The sequence below is a fragment of the Vespula vulgaris genome, chromosome 17 (genome assembly GCF_905475345.1).
Source record: "Vespula vulgaris chromosome 17, iyVesVulg1.1, whole genome shotgun sequence".
Lineage (NCBI taxonomy): Eukaryota > Metazoa > Arthropoda > Insecta > Hymenoptera > Vespidae > Vespula > Vespula vulgaris.
Window position 1 is genome coordinate 2,408,036 of NC_066602.1, and position 16,673 is coordinate 2,424,708.

The 16,673-nt window shown below is 33.8% G+C and overlaps 2 protein-coding genes across 6 annotated transcripts in view; one reads left to right on the forward strand and one right to left on the reverse strand.

The window, feature by feature from the left end:
• The first annotated feature begins 2,645 nt into the window (after window positions 1-2,645).
• On the forward strand, window positions 2,646-7,208 carry LOC127069934 (ubiquitin-conjugating enzyme E2 G1). Of its 2 annotated transcripts, none has more exons than XM_051007681.1 (6): window positions 2,646-2,812; window positions 5,173-5,275; window positions 5,355-5,452; window positions 5,574-5,752; window positions 5,872-5,994; window positions 6,095-7,208. In XM_051007681.1, exons 1-5 carry the CDS (start codon window positions 2,767-2,769, stop codon window positions 5,950-5,952), a joined length of 507 nt encoding a protein of 168 aa, XP_050863638.1. In that variant the 5' UTR covers window positions 2,646-2,766; the 3' UTR covers window positions 5,953-5,994; window positions 6,095-7,208. The 2 variants fall into 2 exon arrangements, with proteins under 2 accessions (XP_050863638.1, XP_050863637.1); XM_051007680.1 differs by lacking the exon at window positions 2,646-2,812 and adding an exon at window positions 3,351-4,259.
• Window positions 7,209-9,086: 1,878 nt separating this feature from the next.
• Window positions 9,087-16,673, reverse strand: part of LOC127069915 (homeobox protein cut) — a 142,932-nt gene continuing 135,345 nt past the window's right edge. For all 4 annotated transcript variants that reach the window (XM_051007623.1, XM_051007624.1, XM_051007626.1 and 1 more), the window contains one exon: window positions 9,087-16,354. In XM_051007623.1, coding sequence (XP_050863580.1) covers window positions 14,664-16,354 — 1,691 coding nt within the window. In that variant the 3' untranslated portion in view covers window positions 9,087-14,663. The remainder of the gene's footprint in view (window positions 16,355-16,673) is intronic.

A 16,673-nucleotide genomic window follows, 5' to 3' on the forward strand; every position in this document is an offset into this window, starting at 1 on the left:
TCTTGCCTACTTTTTTCTTCCAGTTGAATCTGTCTTGTTGTAATATGAAATTTCTAACAGGAGAATATAACTTATCAGAAGGTGGTATGATTTTCCGTGCCACTTGTTCAAGTATCATGTAATTCAGATGCAAAATTCGATTCGTGTTTCGATGTGATTATGGGAAAGTAAAATGGGTCTTTAAATAGTCTCAAAATTTAATTTTAAATCTAAAAAAAAAAAAAAGAAAAAAGAATCTATTTGTTTTAGAATTTAGTTACGAACTATAAATTAACAAGCGACTCTTCGTTATCGACTATAAGATAAAACGTAATATAAAATTTCCAAAGTTTTCTTGTTAAAAATTATTATCAAGGCTGTCCATCATTCTTAATTTTATATTGGTTCATACCAACAATAAGAACGAACGTAAGTTTTTATTAAAACGTAATTTTTATTAAAAAAAAAAAAAAAAAATCTTTTAATAAATGATACTTTTTCGAAAATATTTTATACGCTATCTATGAAGTAAAATTTTCAACATTATCTTTTTTCTCGTGGTTTCACTAATTTTCGTATTAATTTTATTTATTATCTTTTATTCATTTATATCGTAAAATAAATGCGTACCGTCGTTGCGTCATATTTATCACGGATTATTGCGATAGGCATGCAACCATTAAAAAAGGATATAAATGTGGCAGAATGAAAAGTTCGGTATATACGTAGATTTACTGACACTCTATTTTAATTCACACAATAATCCGATAGTTATGTTAAGTAGGAGTGGGATATAATCTACAAAAGTTTATAGACCCGTTCCCCACTTGTGCTTGTAGTTCATATTTTGTTCATATCACTGAAATTATAGACGCTTCGAATAAACGATGCTGAACAGCTTTAACATTTTATGAATTTGTTTAACATAATATCAATCTAGAAAATCTACGGTATATTTGTAATATCTATACAATTTATGTTTTAAAGTTGCATAAATCGTAATTGCAATAATATATTGCAATCAGATAATGTATTGTTTCAATTAATTAATCAATCAATTAGTTCTTACACACTTTTTATAAACATTTATAACATTCAAGTAGATCTAAAGAATTTATAGAATATTCTCAATACCCTAATTTTAATAAAAAAGAAACGATCAATTAGAAAAAAATTTTTAATGGTGATAAAAATATGTTTCATTATGATATTAACTATAGTAATGATTATATTCAGCTGTATCATAAAACATATAAGAAAGATTCCTTGATTATCGACCAATGATAAATGATGATAAATGAAACAATAATAGTAGATTTCTCCTATTATCGACCGAATGGCTACATTTTTCAACGAACTTGAAAAATTTTATTATTTCCAATTTAGTTTTCACTGAACATTAAGTTACTTAAATTTTAATTTGCTAATCATATTGCAATAAATAAATAGGCATAAATAGAAATCTAAAGTAATTTTTTGGAAGAAGACATTGAAACATTTTGAATTTCTTTATTATTCTTACTCGTTTTTATTTATCCTCATTTATTCTTATCTTTATATATTCCATTTTTACTTATTCTTATTAAGTTTCAATCATTCTTATTTACATTTTTTAGATTAAATACTATATTTTCTATTCTACTTACATTCACTATTACATCCATGTATTTCAAAATTCAAGATATCTACCATTGCTTTTTTTCCATTATTATTTTCTATTATTATCTTTTATATGTTATACATTCTGTCACAAGTAATATCGAGTCAATTGTCGTTTAAATATGCATTTAATTATTTCCAAGTAAGTTTAATTTAGAAATGAAAAATAAGTTCGTACGATTAACAAACATCTTTCAATTAATCGTTTCTCTTGCTTTTCTCCTCCTTTTGTCAGATATATCACTATTTTCACTAAATAAAAAACTTTCTGTCACGCACTAACTCGATTCTTAGGTTACGCGTGAGCGAGATATAACTTACACAAGTTTATACACCGATGCATAGGTGCATAGTGCGGGGACAGAAAGTTTCCCCCATTGCACTTGTAGTTCATATCTTATCCACAAGCGTCGCTGAAGTCATATATATGCTACGACCAAAAGATGTTGAACAGCCTTAAGTTTTCAAAATTGACAACTCGCGTAACAATAGTTAACGTTTAATACCATTATATGCATATTCACATTTCTCAATTTGAAGAACTACGATTGTATCGAAACATTATCCCGAAAAGGAAAAAAACAAATTGTAATATGAAACGACTAGATAAACGGCCATGTATTTTCAACGATATTATCAAAAAAAAAAAAAAAAAAGAAAAAAAATAGTACCTTCATTCGCAATAAACGTTAGTTCGAATTGATAAATCGAAAGAATATTCGATGATGCAATTACAAATACGCGACGAATGAAACAACTGCCGCCGTTCGATAATAAAAATAGTATTAGTAGCGTTTTATCAATGAGACTATAGGTTATGAAATAGCGTCTGACGAGATGCGGGAAAATGACGAAAGAAAAAGAACGGTCGGTAAAGAAGGATATACGCCAATGTCGAAGTGACTTTTCTAGCGCTCTTTTTTAATTGGAGGACTTCGCCGCAAGGGGGTGCTGGGATTGCCGGCGAATAGTTGAAACACCGGCGCACGATGTTAAGACGGAAGAACATATGTTTAAAGACGGTGGCGCACGCGCAGTCACCGCTTCCGCGACGTACCTAGCCATCTTTCCAGTCAAGCAAAAGTGAATTGTTTTCAGCCTTAGTCTTATTTAACGGAACTTTTATTAATGTCAGAGCCACAGTCCGCGCTTCTACTACGAAAACAATTAGCAGGTATCCGTATATGTGTTTGAGTGTTAAATGGTGCCGTGTATATCGGTGCGCAACAAAAAGTACGGAGAGGGAGCGAGAGCAAAAAGAGAGAGAGATAGACGGATAGAGAGTGATCAGGGATAGAAAGAGAGACAGAGAGAGAAAGAGAAAGAGAAAGAAAGAAAGACAGAGAGAGAGAGAGAGAGAGAGAGAGAGAGAGAGTGAGAAAGAGAGAAAGAGAGAAAGAAAGAGCGTGAAGATAAAGAGGAAGAAGATGAAGAAGAAGTTAACCCTTCTTCCTTAAAATATTTGTAAGACAGCCAAAAACGCTATGCATTTCTTTCTCTCTCTCTCTCTCTATATATACATACATACATACATACATACATACATATATGTATGTATATATATGTATGTATATATCCTTCTTTAGCTTTTCAAATAGTCTCAAAGAAGATACATTCCCCGGGATTTGGATCGAGTGTTCTTCAAATTTGCAATTCCACGATGCAAAGAGGAATTTTCTTTCTCTCTCTTTCTCTCTCTCTCTCATTCTCTTTCTCTTTCTCTTTCTCTCTTTGACGAGAACGACGACGCGCGTGCGGGCTCTTTTAACTCGTGCACGGCCCTACGACTTCGGCACGGCCCTTATTGCGGCTCGCGATCGGGGCGTGAAAATCAATAACGTGCTTGCGAAAACGAGATCTCGACATTAACGGCAGCGCGGACCGGACCAACGAACGAACGTTAACCTCTCGCACGATCGAATCATCCCAAGAAGATGTCTTCTCTCTTTCTCTCTCTCTCTCTCTCTCCTTCTCTCTCTCTCCCCTTCTCTCTCTTTCTTTTTCTCTTTCTCTCTGTCTTCTGTCTGTCCGTCTGTCTCTGTCTTTCTTTCTTTCTTTCTTTCGTTCTTTCTTTCTTTCTTTCTTTCTATTTCTATATCTCTTTCTTACTCTCTCTCACGCTTCTTCACTTTGTTTTAATTCTGATTTTTCGTCTCTTCTCTTTTCTTTTCTTTCCTTTCCTTTTTTTTTCACTCTCTTTCATTCTCACAAGGACAACAACGAGAAATGCCGACAGTTAATCGTCTGTCGCATGAGAATACTCTTATATTTCCCTCTCCTTTTTTCTCTTTTTCTTTTCTTAACCCTTCTCTTTTGCTTTCTCTATCTCTCTATTTCTATCTTTATTTCTCTTTATCTATTTCTCTCTTTCTCTCTCCGAAAAAACAATTCAAAAATAATCATCGTTTCCCGGCACGTTTTATTTATAGCACGTAGTGCCTCGTGTATGTGCAGGCTTTTTCCTTGAAACATATATCTACGAATACCTCGTGTTTTTGCACTTGGTAACGCCTTAGAAAAAGGAATACCGATGAAGGAGCGAGACGAAGAGAGAGAGAGAGAGAGAGAAAGAGAGGGTTGGAGGGAGAGGGAGACAGACGAATCTGTCGTGTGCGACGAAGGTCAACCGTCTTTGTCAGGACCCATTCGTGCATCTCTTTCTTTCTTTCTTTCTTCCTTCCTTTCTTTCTCTTTCTTTCTTTCTTTCTTTCTTTCTTTCTTCTGTCTACTTCTTTTCTTTTAATTTCATATATTTTTTTCTCTGATTCTTTTCTCATTTATTTATTTATTTATTTATTTATTTATTTATTTATTTATTTATTTATCTCTTTGGTTATACGCGTACAATATTTAAATACGTATGAAACGCGATATCTGTTCGTTCGTAGCCATATTTTATAGGTTATAATTTTTTCATTTTTCGCTTTCCTTTGTCCCTATCGTGAGGTTCAATGGTTCTAAAAAAAAAAAAAAGAGGAGAAATATTTCGTTCGTATATTTCGTGAGCAATGCTGAATCACCGTCGTATTCTACGATGACGATTTCTATTCAACTGCTCTGTCTATTTAAACATTGATTCTTCCTTTCCCCTAACCTCTAAGATTGATTTTAATATTCTGTTGTGTGATTGAGAATGTAAAGGAAGAAAAGAAATGTTAAACCTTCCAATTCAAACGCAATTTTATTGATATTCTTTTCTATATATTTGTATATACGTATGTATATATATCTTATTTTGACAGAGTTATTATTTATGACACTATAAGTTTTTGCTCAATGCTTTCCGATAATAACGCTGTTCGTATTCTATTCTGTTATTTCTCTTGTTGTTTATATTTCTCGACCTTTGATCGATATCTTATTATAAGCAAAATCATTGGATATCGAACGCTATTAAATTATAATGCTTGTCAAACATTCTGTTAGCTCTGTCTCTCTCTTGTCCTATTAATTTTTGAATAGGGACCGTTACGATGAAGATTATTTTGTAATCTTATTTTAATAATGAAAGTAATCTATGCATTATTTCCGCAGAGTTAAATAAAAACCCAGTGGAAGGGTTTTCGGCAGGCCTCATTGACGACAATGATATTTATAGATGGGAAGTACTTATTATTGGACCTCCGGATACGTTATAGTAAGTAAATTGACATCAACTTTAAATGTATAACACGTTTAAGTGTTTACTAATTCAACTCTCTGTTATATATTTATAGCGAAGGTGGATTTTTCAAAGCACATTTACAATTTCCAAAAGAATATCCACTTAGGCCACCAAGAATGAAATTTATAACTGAAATTTGGCATCCAAACAGTAAGTATTTTGCAAAACGATCGACGTTCTGTCTTGTTTTCTTTTTTCCCTTCTTCGTTCTTTTTTTACATAATCTATATCATGTGAGATTAATCATTGTATGTTTTTTTCTTATTATCAGTCGAGAAAAATGGTGATGTATGTATATCGATTTTACATGAGCCTGGAGATGATAAATGGGGCTATGAGAAAGCGTCGGAACGGTGGTTGCCAGTTCACACAGTCGAGACTATTCTCATAAGCGTTATTAGTATGCTCGCAGATCCAAATGACGAAAGTCCTGCTAACGTGGATGCTGCCGTAAGTATAATACATAATAATAATAATAATAATAATAATAATAATAATAATAATAATAATAATAATAATAATAAAATCAGATTTTATTTTGATAATTTTACATTGTATTATTAATATAGAAAGAATGGCGGGAGAGTTATACAGAATTCAAACGAAAGGTGGCAAGGTGCGTCAGAAAAAGCCAAGAGGAGTGTTTGTAGGGGATGAATAAATATTCAACTGGAAAGACTTATTTAATTCTGGTAAGTATATTGATTACATTGATTGACATATTGATTAATAAGTTTTGTTAGGTCGTAGGAAAAATAAAAATTACTTTTATTAACGTTTCTTTTTACGTAGGCAATTTTAATTCAGGGAAGCCGTAAGCACTGGAAGAAAGAAACCGATGCTCGACATAAAGCTAACGGATAACAGTGCCACTAAAAACGGATTAAGCCTGACCCATCCTTACGCTGAGAGAGGGGAAAAGAGCGTGTGAAAAACTAAGACAAATTCGCACGTCTCTATCGAATCAATTAAAGCCACACCGTCACCGATGTACCATCCATCGATATATGAAGATCATGAAGAGAACACATACACAGCTCACCTTTTTCATAATAAACAGCTAAAACTAATTTACACGTATACATAATGCAAAAAAATCATCTGTACGATTATTACCTTAATATTAATAGTTAATGTAAACTTAACTTCCCCACTTCTCCTGTACCCACGATAAATCCCATCGCCCTCCGCCCGAAGAAAAAAAAAAAAATAAGAAAAAAAAACAAAACCTTGTAATTTAAAATAATACGTTTATGTTTATCGATCAATAATAATTCCTTAGTGTCGTTTCGTATTTTCTTACTTTCGTAAATATATATAAATAAATTTTTGTAAAGTTCGAAAAACGGGATATACTACAATCGTTGAATGTAATGTCAGCAAAATGGAAGAAGAAATACATGCGAATTAATTGTAAACTGTTGCGGATGAAATATTGTCAGTTAATAATGATAATGATAATAGACAGCGTATTAAAAACGCAACGATGTAAAAACAAAAGAAAAAGAAAGAAAAAAAGAATGTCAAATTCCGCAGAATCGTGCGTTGCCAAAATAATGATGAATTCTAATCGAAGTGATAATAATACTAGTAATAACGAATAATAATAATAATAATGATATTAATAATAATCTACTATTGTCAGCTAGCGAACATTTTACGTAAGAATTGGGTACAATTTGTACTAACTTTTGAATGGTGCCACCATATTGACGAAACAAGTCGCTGTTTATCTTCTTCCCTTCTTTTAAATCTGAAGTTATACGATTATACGCCATAGGAAAAAAAAGAAAGAAAGAAAGAAAAAAGGTTTAACTTAAAATCGAAACGATTTTTGTCCAACTTTACATCATTTGGTATTGTCAATTAAATTTTAAAACTGAAGTGCAGAAACTGCTTATATCAATCACGTTATACCCAAATATATCTTGATCGAATATTAGATTCTATTTGATAAGAAAAAGGAATACATTGATTCCATTTAAGATTCCAGTTTTTTATATGTCTGTATTAAAGTAGTATAATTAAACTTTGGTAATAAGATTTGACACACACATACACACAGAGAGAGATACAAAATGAAGGTTTAGGATAAACGTCGAATGACGTTTAATATTTTTCTTTATTTAACATGAACGCGTGTTTATACGTACATACATACATACATACATTGCGAGATTCACGATTAGTTTTTATTGAAATTTGTTATTCGATTTGATGGTATTTAAATGAAATGCAGCGGATTTTTCTTCCGTTGAAATAATAACACAACGATGATGTATTAATTATTAAAAACGTCATCATTTTGATAGGTTTAGCTTTAATCTTTTACATGCGTCATATGAACGACGAAGAAAATGTAAGTAGAAATATTCAAAGTCTTTTACATTAAATTAATATGTATGATTCTGATATATATAGATCACGACTCGTGATCTATAATACTGTTAATTCAAATTGTAGCAAATATTTCAATGTCAAACATCGACTAACTCAATGAATTATAATATACGTTCTATTGTATGTTTGTAGAACTGATTACTAAATATGATCCTGCTTGTAAATCAAGACGTATAAGAAAAGCGACTGTTTTTTTAGGAAAGCAACAATAATTCAATAATTCTTTTATACCGACTAGAATTTTATTCGCAATTCCGCGCTATTAAAAGACTGTTGATGACATTAATGGAAATACGGAACTATTGAAGAAAAGTAAGGAGTTTTAAGTGAAAATCAAAAGCTAAATGATGATTTTTTATTAAATTTTCTAACAAAGACTGATTGACAGTCGTATGAATTGTGTATGTAATGTTTGTAAATTATATATATATATAATATATATATACTTAATATATTGTAAATGTATGAAATACAACTAAACGTTAAGGTATACATACGTAAATGGAAGTATAATAACAAATAAAATAAAATGACACTAAGAAAATTTTCTATAATTAATTTCTTTAAATAATTCGTTATTTATTAAATTTCTTTTTTATTATTATCCTTTCATTGATAATTTTTTCGTTAATTATTTAATATATATTCATAATAACTAAATCGTATAGTAAAGTATTTGATTTATGTATATATATATATATGTGTGTGTGTGGTAAATGAATATCTACTTTATCGACTACCAAATTGAGACTAAATATTAATATTAACTGAGGGTATCATAACCGACCGAATGATTTTCACTTACCGACAGGCACCTATGGTGATTTTTATCGAATAATTTCTACTTTATCAGATCACATAAATCGTATAGATCACATAGATCCCATAAAAACAATTCTTATATATTTGTATAAATTACTTTTTCGCAACCGATTAGATTCATCTCGCTTCGTCAAAATTCTTAGAATCGTTTTAAGATAAAATCGATTGATATCACTCGTTATATAATTATCGCAAAAATAATTACTACTATTATTATTTAATATACTACAATTTCGAAACGAATTGATTCGTATTAAAGTATAACACTTATCGTTTTGACTTATAAACTTTTAGAGAAAAGAAGAAAGAAGACATTGATTAATAATGCAATTGTCAATGCGATCTTATGCCAATATTTACAGGATTAATGCAGGATAAACATTATTGTTATAACATTACAAAATAGTAAAAGGGATTTACTTCGATAAAAAACGAAAAAGAGATTCGACGAATCTTCATCGTTGTTTCAATTTCATTTAACTCCATTATCCGTACATAGGGAATAATAATAGAACAGTTCACACTGAGTAAAGATAGTAAGATAGAATAAATCTCTCATATATCTTCAATATTTTGTATACCTTATTTATTTTTCTTTTTTATCTTCGTATAATAATCATAAACGTACAATTTAAAACAATAGTGCTCGTGTTGTTTATGCAATGTACAGGATAATCTTTTAAGCTATAATACAAGTTCAAAATGAAATACAAATCAATAGACTATTATTTTGTTGTTGTATTTGTTTTTGTTTAGGTAAACCCTCGTGTGTGTCGTTTCATTCATGTTTAACGTGTTTACATGTATAGATGTATGTGTATTCGAGTTATGTATTCATTTCGGAGTACGTTGCGTACTTGGTATGTGTATTTTAAGTGTAATGGATGTGTGCCGTATACGCCCGTATCTCTGCATGTGTGTTTATGCGTATGTATGTATGTATGTATGTATGTATGTATGTCTCTTTTTAATACATTATTTTCACTACTGGATGACAGTGTGTCCTTCTTCGTCGTGTCCTTTTTTCTTCGTTCTTTTGATCGTGTGCCCGCGCATATATATACATTTTGTATACGCCCCGCATATGCGCGCTCTCCTCTTCGTTTAACAGGGAGGGAGGGTGCTGGTGGGTTTCTTTTTTTCTCTCTCTCTCTCTCTCTCTCTCTCTCTCTCTCTCTCTCTCTCTCTCTCTCTCTTTCTCTCTTTCTCTCTCTCTCTTTTTTTCTTAAGAGAACGGATGGGAAATTTAAGGAGAGGATATCGGGGGATTCTCGAATAACTTCTTCGAATATCTATCTACAGTTTACCTTTTTTTGTAAAATATTCATTATTAGGTTTACGATATGATTTTTCCTTCTCCTCGTCGCGTCTTCCACGCTCCTTTTCGATAAAACGCTATTATTTTAACCATTCGCGTATTATTCCGCATATTAAACGCATCACGAAGCTCACGCGCCATTTTATATTATACATTTAACCACCATCTTGTATTTCTTTTATCTTTCTCATTTCTCTTGTCTTCTCAATCTCTATCCCTTTTCTTTTCCTTTTCCTTTTTCCTTTCCTTTTCCTTTTCCTTTCTTTTTCTTTTCTTTTCTTTTTTTTCTCTTTTCTATATCTCTTATTATTCCTCTCTATTTCTTTCTTTCTTTCTCGAAATCATCGACCGCACTCTCGAGATTAAAAAGTCGTTTACCGGTTTTAAATAATATTTAAAGCTATCGATTATCTATCATAAATTCTATTACAGTATCTACAAGGACCTAATTAAGATTTTTATTTCGATCTCCTTTTTCTTCTCTCTCTCTCTCTTTTTCTCTCTCCCTTTTTTTTCTCTTTCTCCTTATTTCCTTTTTCTTTCTCTCGTTCATATTATATCAGTATAGCTCGATCGGCAATGAGAAAAAAGTCGAAAGAAAAGGAAAAAGAAAAAGAAAAAGAATAGAAAGATAGAAAGAAAGAAAGAAGGAAAAAAAAAGTAGATGAGAAGAATTTCCATAGTAAATTGTATCTCGAGAAATTATTTCGAATGAAAAGAGAAGAAATTTCGAAGAGAGTTGCGATCGATATCCTACGGATGAGATCAATCGAACGATCGAGATATCGAAAGAAGAAGGCGTTTTTAAAGGACTACAATATGATCGCTTTGAAATAATTATACTTTTGGTATTTGGACAGTTGAGATCGCGTATGCATATGTACGTTTTTTTTCTTTTCTGTTTCATTTGCATTCGTCGACGAACTACGAAGATCGCAAGTTTTCACAATTTATATATATATATATATATATATATATATATATATATATATAAAATTTATAATTATTTTTCTTTTTTTTTTGTATATATTAAACTACTAAATTAATATTCATTGATCGAGGCACGATCGAGCACGGTTGGACGAGTTTTACTAAAAAATTTATCGTTTACGAAAACCGTGCTTAGTGTCGTTTTACTTATTAAATTTCTCTTAATTATTAATAATTCATCGCAAAGAGAGCAAGTAAAAAAAAAAAAATATAAAAAGAAAGAAGAAAATATGAATAAAAAACAATGAAAACTATATAGCGATCACCGGTCTCCCATTTCCACAATCATATTTCCTCTTTCACTCCAAGCGTTCTCTTCCCTTCTCTTTTCGATCATCTCCCTGTATCTCTTCTATCTCTCTTTCTCTTTCTCACTTGTGTTTTCTCTTTAGCTATCTATCTATCTATCTATCTATCTTCGTCTTAAAGAGCAAACTCCATACTCTTTCTCTCTTTTTTTCATTCTCGATCATTTGACACTTTCTTATTCTTATCTTTCTCTCTTTCACTCTTTCTTTCTCACATATTCTCTTTCTCACTCTCTCTCTCTCACACACACACACACACTCTCTCTGTCTCTCTCTCTCTCTCTCTCTCTCTCTCTCTTTTTCGGTCTCTCTTTTTTAATTTGCGGACTAGAATTTAATCGAAGATTAAAATTTAATCTGGTAAATACTAGTTTGATTCGTAATATCGAGGATAATTTTTTGTCTGTCTTTCTCTCTTCTTACGAAGACTGGTCACTGGACTCATAACGCAAGCATACTATCTCTTTCTCTCTTTTTCTCTCTTTCTTACTTTCGTTCTCTCACAGACACAACAAAACAAATTTCTTGCTTCGCTTTCCTCATAGGCAATTGATTACTTTACAGCGATTCTCGTATCGATCTATTTCTCCCTCTCTCTCTCTCTCTCTCTCTCTTTATCTTCTCGCACACGCGCATCTTGTTCTTTTTTTTTCTTTTTTTCATTTTTTCATTTTTTAAATTAAAAGCCAAACGTCGAATTTTCGGGATTACCAAACGGCATTAGATTTCGAAATTTAAGATAATTCCTTCTTTATATTCGTTTAGTTCGAACGAAAAATACGACGTTAAGCCTTTCCTCACCGACGTTTACTCGCGTAATCGTTTAAATTCTTGCGTTGGATATACTTGGTATACTATGAGAAAGTTAAGTGTGTTTAATTAAGTATAATATACAAGATGTATATGCGTTTTTCAATTTTTGTTCGTATCTCGAGTCTCTTTGTACAATTATTTACATTATAATATGCGAGCTTTAAGAAATCACGCTACTCGTTCTATTCTCTCTCTCTCTTTCTTTCTCTCTCTCTCTCTCTCTCTTTTTTTAACGCTTGCGCATTATCTATCGTGCATTATCATTCGCTCTTTCGTTCTATTATTCTTTCTCTCTCTCTCTCATTCTCTCTCTCTCTCTCTCTCTCTCTCTCTCTCTCTCTCTCTCTCTTTCACTCAATCTTTTGCCCTTTCATTCCGTACGCTCGACGAGATTTACAATATGCAACTCGTTCGTCTCACTCGCACGCTTTCTATTTTTTTTCTTCTCGAAACGCATATAAGCTCTATCACATTGGCTTCACAAGCCATATTGTTATCGCAATAATAACTCGATCAAATAAAATAGTAATAGAATAATAATAATAATAATAAAAATATAATAATAATAATAATAATAATAATAATAATAATTGTTATATAAAATAGTAGCAATAAAATAGCAATAACGTAAGCCTAGTAATACAATAATGACGAATGAAAATATTCGCCTTCCGATCGTCTTGCGCAGCCAACGATTTCATAGAAATAAGAGAAAAAGAAAAAAGAAAAAAAGAAAAAAAGAAAGAAAGAAAGCTAATGCAATATAATTATTTCCTGATATAGGAATAAGCTTACACGATCCTCGTACTTTTTTCTTTTCTTTTTTTATTTTTTTTTTGGTATCCTAAAATCTTCTCACGATGTTCACGGACAAATACGACGATAGCGATTTCTATGATCGTACTTATAATAATCGAAAATAATTCATTATCTAGATAACGTGATAACTCATAATAATAATAATAATAATAATAATAATAATAATAATAATAATAATATAGCAGTGATATAATAGTAATAATAATAGTAGTAATAATAATTAATAATAACATTGGTCTTAAGTGTTCTCTTGTCACGTAATTTTATAAATAGACGAGAAAGCGAAGTATTAAGAAATAGAGTGGGACTTGGAGAAACTAAGAAGGATAAAATGGCGAATGAAAAGAATAAGAAGAAGAAGAAGAAGAAGAAGAAGAAGAAGAAGAAGAAGAAGAAGAAGAAGAAGAAGAAGAAGAAGAAGTAAGAAAGTAGAAAGAAGAAAGAAGAAGAGAAACAACGTAGTAACTCTTGAAGAAATAAAGAAGTAAAAAGGTACGCGTAATTAGGAGAGACAAAGACGTAATAACATTAACAGTTTCTTAATTTCTAGATCGGGGTAGAGGGAGAGGAGTATAAACAATAACATGAATCACAATTATGCAATAATCGTTGATCGCTCTCATCATCATCATCATCATCATCATCATCATCATCGTCGTTGTCGTCAACATTCTCATCATCTTTCTCTCTCTCTCTTTCTCTCTCTCTCTCTCTCTCTCGCTCTCTCTCTCACATTCTTTCTCTCTTTTTCATTCTCTCTCTCTCTCTCTCTCTTTCTGTCGTCGCTTTGCATAATTTAGTTTTAAAAATTAATAATAATCCGATCTAACAACCGTTTTACTGGGAGATTGCACTGAGGCGAATCCCGGCCTCGTCCGTTCTCGAATATTTTGTTCTCCTTTCTCTCTCTCTCTCTCTCTCTCTCTTTTCTTTGCTTTTCTTTATTTTTTTTCTTAACTTGCGATCCTTCGTGCTCCGTCCATCCTTCGATGAATTCTAATTCGATTCGAAGATTCTCTCGGTAGGCTGTCAAATAAAGCAACACAGGATCGATAATCGGCGAAAGCGAAAGTGGCCGGGGTTCTTACGAAATTTCGAGAGAATCGCAAAGACCGCCGATTGAATTTAAATCGAGCTGTCGCGTTTTCACAGTCTTCCGATAACGCACATCACTATAAATATATATATATATATATATATATATATATATATATATATATATGTATATATACAAACACACACACACACATATATATATATATATAATTTATATATATATATATATATTATTATTTTCACTTCGGTTATTTCTGACCGAAGAGTCCAACTAGCGGCGCGAACCTAATGAGTTCGATCGAGTTCTTTTGATTAAGCTCCCTTTATCCAGCACACTCAATATTCCCTTTTCATTTCTTAAAACAAGAACTCATATCATCCATTTCGCGTTTAGAAGTTCGACGTATCGTTCCGATAAATTATCCCTATCTCTTAATTACGAAAACGTTCTGACGATTTATAATCCATTTTGCATTTTTACTTTTTATTTTCTTCTCTGTTTCTCTCTTCTTTCTTTCTTTCTCCCTCTCTCTTTCTCTCCCTCTTTCTCTCCTTTCGTTTCTTTTCCTTTTCTTGCATTTAAAATCTGTCTAACTTTTCATAAAATGAAACACGAATCCTTCGTATACCAGTCCACAGATGCGTTGTTTTAACATCATGTGGAACGTTATCGACATCGTCGCCATTATCGTGGTCGTCATCGTCGTCGTCGTGGTCGTCGTCGTCGTCGTCGTCGTCATATCTGAAAAACGTTCGATTCTCGTCGACGACGTAGATACGTAGAGGAGATCGTTTCTAGGTTTACCTCGAATCGAGTCGATCAAGGTTTCTACCTTTAATAGTCCCAAGTTTCTTCGGGTTCGTGTTTAACGATTTCTTTGGGACTCGTCTCCGTCGACTGTTGTACCGTTTGTTGTACCGATGGCGACCTAGGTGACGTAACAGGACTATTTTGTCCGGACTTTGGACTAGGCATTGGACTGTCTCTGTCCGGTCCATTGTTACCGGAGACCGAGGAAACATCACTTTGAACGTCCTCCTCGTATCTATCTTGTACAGGCGTAGGTTCGACCCTAATGGTCTCCTCCGCTTCCCTTTTAACACCGTAGTCGTCCGTTTGCATAACGCAAACGCCATTTATGATAACCTCGTCGCCCGTTCTCGTTGGTTCTTGCCATTCTGGATTAACCCATTGAGGTGCTGCTGGTTTCCTTCTGTTAGACCTGACGGTGGTCGGTGCCGTCGGCGTCTCCGCTGGTTCTCTCTTTATGCTACCAGCAGAACCTTCGGAATCTTCGCTACCGAGATTACTCATCGCATCCTCGACGTCCTCGTCTTCGAATTCTTGATTGGGCTCTCTCTTAAGGGCGCTCATGGACAGATCCAAGCCGGAACACTGTTCCTTCAGTGCGTTTCCAACCAAGGCTGCCAAGTTCGGATTGAAGTACGGGGAATAAGGTAACGGTACGTTGCCCAAGCCCAACCTTTCCTTCTGAATCTCTACCAGCCGTTGATTCAGCAATAATCTGAACTGCACTCGATCGAAGGGTTGACCAGGTTCCCTGGGCGATTGAGGTTCTGGTTGACCGTGTGGCGTTTGCTGTTTCAATCTCATTCGATGATTGTGAAACCAATTCGTTATCGTTCTAGACGACAAGGCGAGTTCTCCCGCGAGAAATTCGATGGTACTAACGTTGGGATATGGATCGAGCGCGAACGCAAGCCTAAGTGCTTCCTTTTGTTCCTCGGAGAAAAGTACACGTTGCTTCTTCGCGGAAGCTGGTCCTGGACCAGGCGAAGCCGCGTGGTAAAACTCCGCGGTATCGTTGCTCGAAGTGTCCGAACTGTTGTCGTGTCCGGGACCACTGCTACGCCGTCTCTTGTTAGCCTCTCTTCGCTCGTTCTTCAAAGCTTGCAATCTGTCAACGTTGTGAGCATCCGACAACCACATTTGCATTCTTATGAACGGTTCCCGACCTTTTATACTCAACATGTGCCACGGCTTTGGTTTGCTTAATAATTCGCTAACCGAGCCCTGCGACAGCCCGAGAACGACCTCGCCGAATATCTTTTGGCCAATGTTGTTCGCCAATAAGGCCTCCTTGATCTTGGTCGTGATCGTCTGCGTGTCTAGGTCTTGCGTCAACGCTGCCATCTCGTAAACGCTCGAGGAGATGTGTAAATGAGGACCTCGCAATGGCGACGGTGTCATCTGATGGTGCGGAGAATGGAGAGTCATTTGCTGTTGTTGCTGCTGCTGTTGCTTCTTCTGAAGTTCTTGCATGCTGAGCTGAGCGTGCGGATGGTGCGGACCCGGTGGTGTCAGCATCATCGGCAAAGGTGGCTGAGGATGTTGAGGATGCTGCGGACTCTGCTGTGGCGGACCCAATTGCATTTGATTCTCTTGCTGATGTTGCGCCGCTGCTTGGGCCGCTGCCTGTGCGGCAGCCTGTGCCTTCGCAGCATTTTGCAGTTGTTCCTGGACCAATTTCGTCGGCGGCATCGGTTTCATAGGCGTTCCGCATGCTGTGGTAGGAAAACGAAATTGTTAAACTAGCGTTGAAATAATATCGTTTTCATAGTCCGAAAGCTCTATTCGACATTTAAGAAACATATCGTTCAGCTACCTAACAAATATATTGCACCGTGGTTACAAAGCAATTCTACGTCGTTTTATTCCTTGGCATAATATTTCCGCGCGTGTTAAATTTATCATTTAACTTCAATTAATAATTCTGTAAATAAAAATATGCTTTATTACGTGGTCGATGCATAAAGGAGTGTAATAATCATTTCTAAACATGAACAACATGCTGTAAACATTACTTTAAACAAATAATCGTAT

What these genes read in the sequence shown, in the direction of transcription:
- LOC127069934 (XM_051007680.1), top strand. Translation starts at nt 4,169, where the DNA reads ATGAAGGAGCGAGACGAAGAGAGAGAGAGAGAGAGAGAAAGAGAGGGT. An exon ending in GGACCTCCGGATACGTTATA is followed by an intron (nt 5,276 to 5,354) that starts GTAAGTAAATTG and finishes ATATATTTATAG; the next exon opens with CGAAGGTGGATTTTTCAAAG. An exon ending in TGAAATTTGGCATCCAAACA is followed by an intron (nt 5,453 to 5,573) that starts GTAAGTATTTTG and finishes TCTTATTATCAG; the next exon opens with TCGAGAAAAATGGTGATGTA.